General features: G+C 42.0%; 1 protein-coding gene across 1 annotated transcript; it reads left to right on the plus strand.

Moving 5' to 3' along the window:
- The first annotated feature begins 1,914 nt into the window (after positions 1-1,914).
- On the plus strand, positions 1,915-4,511 carry LOC104681790 (protocadherin beta-16). The gene has a single exon (XM_010388209.2). The coding sequence runs from the start codon at positions 1,964-1,966 to the stop codon at positions 4,364-4,366; it is 2,403 nt and encodes an 800-aa protein (XP_010386511.2). The 5' UTR covers positions 1,915-1,963; the 3' UTR covers positions 4,367-4,511.
- Positions 4,512-6,458: the final 1,947 nt, after the last annotated feature.

A 6,458-nucleotide genomic window follows, 5' to 3' on the forward strand; every position in this document is an offset into this window, starting at 1 on the left:
TTCATTAGTATATCCAGTGGACTCTAATCATAATTCTTTAACAGTGCAATTTTAATTTAAATGTTTATAGGAAAATGCACAGATCTGAAGTGAAGAAATTAATGTAACTGATCTTTTTAAGCCTTTTTTATTTCTAATCTAGCTAAAAGTTAGTTAAAAGTGGTATAGAGAATGTTTTACATTTATCGCCTTTTAAATGTTTCCCCATATCCAAAGGGAGTTGACATATTATTCCCTTTTATAAATATGAGAAAACTGAGGCTGAGAAAGCTAACTTGGCTGTGAGCAGTGGCTCACACCTGTAATCACTTTGGGAGGCTGAGGCAAGCTGAACCCTTTGAGCTCAGGAGTTCGAGACCAGCCTGGGCAATGGGGCAAAACACTGACTCTAACAAACATACAAAAATTACCAGGTGTGTTTGTGAACCTGTAGCCCCAGCTACTCAGGAGGCTGAGGTGAGAGGATCCCCTGAGCCCAGGAGACAGAGGCTGTAGTGAGCCAAGATTGTGCCATTGCACTCCAGGCTGAATGACAGAGTGAGACCTCATCCCCCTGCAAAAAACGGTTAATTTCTTATAATTCTGAAGTAATAAAAGTAAAAATTTGAAATGTAATCTAAGTCTAACCAAATGCTATATGGTCAGACATTAACTGATAGCATTGTTTTTCTAACTAAGGAAGTGAAATTTCTTACTCCTACTCCTAATCCATGAACTAAACTCTCATGTGAAAATATAAGTTTTAGTTTATAGTTCGTTTATACTACTCTGCACAAATAAATCCATGTTCTTATAGAAACTCTAAGTATGCTGGGACAGATACTACAAATGAACTTTGTGATAAGCTAAATAACCTGATTTATATTCCTGTACCTTCTCTACATGCCATATCCATTATTAAAGATATGAGTCTAAGTAGGAAGTAGAGTTAACCTATAGTTGCATTTCTTGAATTTCTTATTCTTTTTCTTCAATCTTTTTCAGTTAACCTATACACACACACACATACGCACGCGCTCACACACGCACACACACACATATATGATTCTAAGTTGGGTAGGAGAAGGGGTACGGTGATAATTAAAAGATGTAAGGTTTCTCTTGAGATGAAAATGTTCTAAAATTGTGATGGCGGATGCACACCTCTGAATATATTAAAAACCATTGAAATGATAAAAGGGTGGGGGGAATCCAAAAGTGTAGCAGACCGAACCTTGAGATTTGCCTGTTCGGGAATGAATTTGCCAATAACTTGAAAGTTGCAAAAACTCACAGTTCTCAGGGTTAGGTGTCAGAAAGAAAAGGAAGTAATTTATTATTTAATAAAACAATTGTTAAATACTCTTTAGAACTACCACTGATTGCAATTTTGCAGTGGCTACTCACAGTGTCTATATAGGTACCATGAAAAAGATGTACTTGTGAAACTGTTCCCACGTTACTTCAGAAATATTTTGATCCTAAGTGTATATTCTATGTCTGGTTAAATGTTCATTGAATTTTATTTAATCATTAATCTCAACAGCATTAAATAGTCAATAACATAAATGACAGTCTCCTCTTTGTACTCCTCCCTGTGCAACATCACAGAGCTCCATCTGTATACACGAAAACCACATGAAAATAGAACTCAGTGTTTTATATTACATAGTCTATTCAGCATATTTAAAATTATTTTGCCGCTAATTTCAAACCAGAAAATAAAAAACTCAGTGAGAACGCGTGGTGGCGCTGCAGGTTAAGATGATGGAAAATAGACTTGCCCATGCCGCTCCATGATCCAGCAAACGGTTTCCCAAAGCCTGGAAACAAAAGAATAGCGGAGCCAGAACAAACCAGAATGTGAAACCTCTTTAAGACCCCACTGGGCTGCTTGGTTCTGACATTCTGGACTGCAAAACCATGCTACTAGGATCCTGGCGATACGTGAAGCTTCTGTGAACCAACTTTTCAAGAAAAAGCAATGGAGATTGGATGGATGCACAGTCGGAGACAAAGGCAAGTCCTTGTTTTCTTTGTTTTGCTGAGCTTGTCTGGGGCTGGCGCCGAGTTGGGATCCTATTCCGTAGTGGAAGAAACGGAGAGAGGCTCTTTTGTGGCAAATCTAGGAAAAGACCTGGGGTTGGGGTTGACAGAGATGTCCACCCGCAGGGCCAGGATCATTTCCCAGGGGAAAAAACAGCATTTGCAGCTCAAGGGTCAAACTGGGGATTTGCTCATAAATGAGAAGCTAGATCGAGAGGAGCTATGTGGTCCCACTGAGCCTTGCATACTACATTTCCAAGTGTTAATGGAAAAACCTTTAGAAATATTTCAGGCTGAACTGAGGGTGATAGATATAAATGACCATTCTCCCATATTCACTGAAAAGGAAATGATTCTAAAAATACCGGAAAACAGTCCTCTAGGAACTGAGTTCCCTCTGAATCATGCTTTGGACTTAGACGTAGGAAGCAATAACGTTCAAAACTATAAAATCAGTCCAAGCTCTCATTTCCGGGTTCTAATCCATGAACTCAGAGATGACAGGAAATACCCTGAGCTGGTGTTGGATAAAGAGCTGGATCGGGAGGAGGAGCCTCAACTAAGATTAACCCTGACAGCGCTGGATGGCGGCTCTCCACCGCGATCTGGAACTGCTCAGGTCCGCATTGAAGTGGTGGACATCAATGATAACGCCCCTGAGTTTGAGCAGCCCATCTACCAAGTGCGGATTCCAGAGAACAGCTCCCTTGGCTCCCTGGTTGCCACTGTCTCCGCCAGGGATTTAGACAGCGGAGCCAATGGAAAAATATCTTACACACTCTTTCAGCCTTCAGAGGATATTAGTAAAACGTTGGAGGTAAATGCTATGACAGGGGAAATTCTACTGAGAAAACAAGTAGATTTCGAAGCGGTTAAGTCTTATGAAGTGCACATCAAAGCCACAGATGGAGGAGGTCTTTCAGGAAAGTGCACCCTTCTCCTGCAGGTGGTGGATGTGAATGACAATCCCCCACAGGTGACCATTTCTGCACTCACCAGCCCCATCCCAGAGAACTCGCCTGAGATTGTAGTTGCTGTTTTCAGCATTTCAGATCCTGACTCCGGAAACAATGGGAAGACGATTTCCTCCATCCAGGAAGACCTTCCCTTTCTTCTAAAACCTTCAGTCAAGAACTTTTACACCTTGGTAACAGACAGAGCACTCGACAGAGAAGCAAGAGCTGAATATAATATTACCCTCACTGTCACAGATATGGGTACTCCAAGGCTGAAAACGGAGCACAACATAACAGTGCAGATATCAGATGTCAATGACAACGCCCCCGCCTTCACCCAAACCTCCTACACCCTCTTTGTCCGCGAAAACAACAGCCCTGCCCTACACATCGGCAGTGTCAGCGCCACAGACAGAGACTCAGGCACCAACGCCCGGGTCACCTACTCCCTGCTGCCACCCCAGGACCCGCACCTGCCCCTCTCCTCCCTGGTCTCCATCAACGCGGACAACGGCCACCTGTTCGCCCTCAGGTCGCTGGACTACGAGGCCCTGCAAGGGTTCGAGTTCCTAGTGGGCGCCGCAGACCGCGGGTCCCCAGCGCTGAGTAGCGAGGCGCTGGTGCGCGTGCTGGTGCTGGACGCCAACGACAACTCGCCCTTCGTGCTGTACCCGCTGCAGAACAGCTCCACGCCCTGCACCGAGCTGGTGCCCCGGGCGGCCGAGCCGGGCTACCTGGTGACCAAGGTGGTGGCGGTGGACGGCGACTCGGGCCAGAACGCCTGGCTGTCGTACCAGCTGTTCAAGGCCACGGAGCCCGGGCTGTTCGGTGTGTGGGCGCACAATGGCGAGGTGCGCACCGCAAGGCTGCTGAGCGAGCGCGACGCGGTCAAGCACGGGTTGGTGGTGCTGGTCAGGGACCATGGTGAGCCTCCGCGCTCGGCCACCGCCACGCTGCACGTACTCCTGGTGGACGGCTTCTCCCAGCCCTTCCTGCCGCTCTCAGAGGCGACCCCAGCCCAGGCCCAGACGGAATCGCTCACTGTTTACCTGGTGGTGGCGCTGGCCTCAGTGTCATCGCTCTTCCTCTTGTCCGTGCTCCTGTTCGTGGCGGTGCGGCTGTGCAGGAGGAGCAGGGCTGCCTCTGTGGGTCGCTGCTTGGTGCCTCAGGGCCCCTTTCCTGGATATCTGGTGGATGTGAGCGGCACCGAGACCCCATCCCAGAGCTACCAGTATGAGGTGTGTCTGGCAGGAGATTCCAGGACCAGCGAGTTCAAATTTCTGAAGCCAATATTACCCAATATTCAGGGCCAATGCCCTGAGCCAGAAACGGAAGAGAACTCTAACTTTAGAAATGATTTTGGTTTCAGCATTCAACTAAAATAATCAATTTTCATATTGTATGTTTTAATATTTATGATAAATTTAGAGTATGGTGTTTCTGTTAACCTCCTATAAATTATAAATTATACTAAACTTTCCTGTGGGACTTCCCATGTTGTCGCTGTTTTAAATACGGTATCTCGTCTTTTCTTCATTAGTATACCAATTTGAATAGTTTTAAAGCTTGCCAGTCAAAACACTGATGAGGTCAATAGTTGTACAAATACTAGTTCTGGAATATCTGGAATATCTGAAAATACTAGTTTTGGAATAAAAGGAGTGGGTAAGTGGGAAAAACAATGAGAAATTGCTTCTGCATAGTCAGTTGAAGTTCCCTGTTGATTTGCTTCTTAGTTCTTAATTCATTAGGTGTATACAGAGCAGTAATGCACTAAGATTACAGTGAAGTCTGAGCAGGAAGGAAAGAGAGCTAGTACAGTGAGAATGTCTGGCTCCTGCTTTATTCTGCCTCATAGTACTTATCTTCTTTGATGCTGTTTGATGAACATTTCTCTTAAAAGGTTATGTAATTTTGCTTCCTTTCATTAATATATCGGTATATGTTTTAATATAATTATTTTGAATTGCTTTCCACTTTTGTAGTGTTCAAATAGGAAGAAACCTTCCCCGTATTTACCACGGTAATGAAATTAGTTTTTCCCCTTGGAGAAATATTGACCCTCTGTGATGGAATTTGCAGTGGCCTCCCATATCCATTTATCTTTTCCTCTTTAGTAACAGGTCTCAGATTTTGTTTAGGGCATTAATTTGCTTAGTCAAAACAATACATTTTCCCAGCCTTCTTGGTTGGGAAACTGAACGTATGACTGGGTTGTAGTCCCTGAGATGTGTGTACGAGTTTTATACTGACTTCCAAGAAGACTGTTTAAAAGGAGGTGATTCATCTAGGAAGGGGGCCCCCTTTTTCCTTCTCTAAGTGCTCCTTGTTGCCTGGAATCTGTATGTCATGGCTAGTACAACAGCCATGTTGGACCCCAATGATCGAAACATTAAGGATTATGACAGATAGTATAAAATAAACTTAAAAGATACAAGAGTCCCTGGTGACCATGGAGTCGTCGTGTAATCTCTGCATTACCTACTTCTGAACTTTGTTTTTTTACTTAGGAACTGTAATTTTTACTTAAAATATTATACATACAGTAAAATGCACAGAACTTAAACACAGTTTAACCTGATTTTTTAAGCTTTTACTTGTTGATTTCTAATTTAGTTAAAGTTTAGTTTAAAGTGGTATACAGGGTGTCTTACATTTGTTATCTTTTAAAGTTTCTCCCAAACCATTATAGGATTGGTATATTATCTCCTTTTTTACGTATGAAAACACTGAGGCTTAGAAAGGTAAGTAACTTGCTCATAATTCTCAAGCAACATAAGGAAAAATATTAAATACAATCTAAGTCTACCTAAATCTAATGCCCCAGTTTTTAACCAATATATTATATTGGCATTAACTGGTAGCATTGTTTTTCTAAGAAAGTGAAATGTATCTATTATTTCTACTTCTATTACATGACCTAAACTCCCATGTAAAAATGTAACTTTTAGTTTATAGTTTGTATTTGTCTCTACACCGATGTCCACACTGATGTGGACCACTAAACCCAAAGCCCTTATAGAAGCACTGACCTAAATAAGTTGGATCAGACAGACATCATAAGTGATATTCATTTTGAGTGAATCAGTCTGATTATATTCCCATACCTTGTCATCTTGTCAATATGTCACATTCATTGCTGCAGAAATTAGTTTGAATAGTCTGAAAGCCTGAATAGGAAATAGAGTTACTCTATGGTTGCATTGAACTTATTGTGCTCTTTCTTCATTCTTTTTCTGCTAACCCAAATATTTATTTGTAATATACATAATGTATATTATATATGTATAAACACGTGTTTCTTTTGAAACATTTAAAAGTAGTTGTTATTTTAGTTTTAATTATAAATAAAATAACTAATTTCTGAAAAATATAGGCAATGTTGTGAAGGAATTCCTATCACTTCATAACTAAGAGATTTGGGGAATTTCAGATAAAAGAAATCTGAGGGACTCCAGTTGTTTGCTGTATAACTAA

This window comes from Rhinopithecus roxellana, chromosome 3 (genome assembly GCF_007565055.1).
Source record: "Rhinopithecus roxellana isolate Shanxi Qingling chromosome 3, ASM756505v1, whole genome shotgun sequence".
Lineage (NCBI taxonomy): Eukaryota > Metazoa > Chordata > Mammalia > Primates > Cercopithecidae > Rhinopithecus > Rhinopithecus roxellana.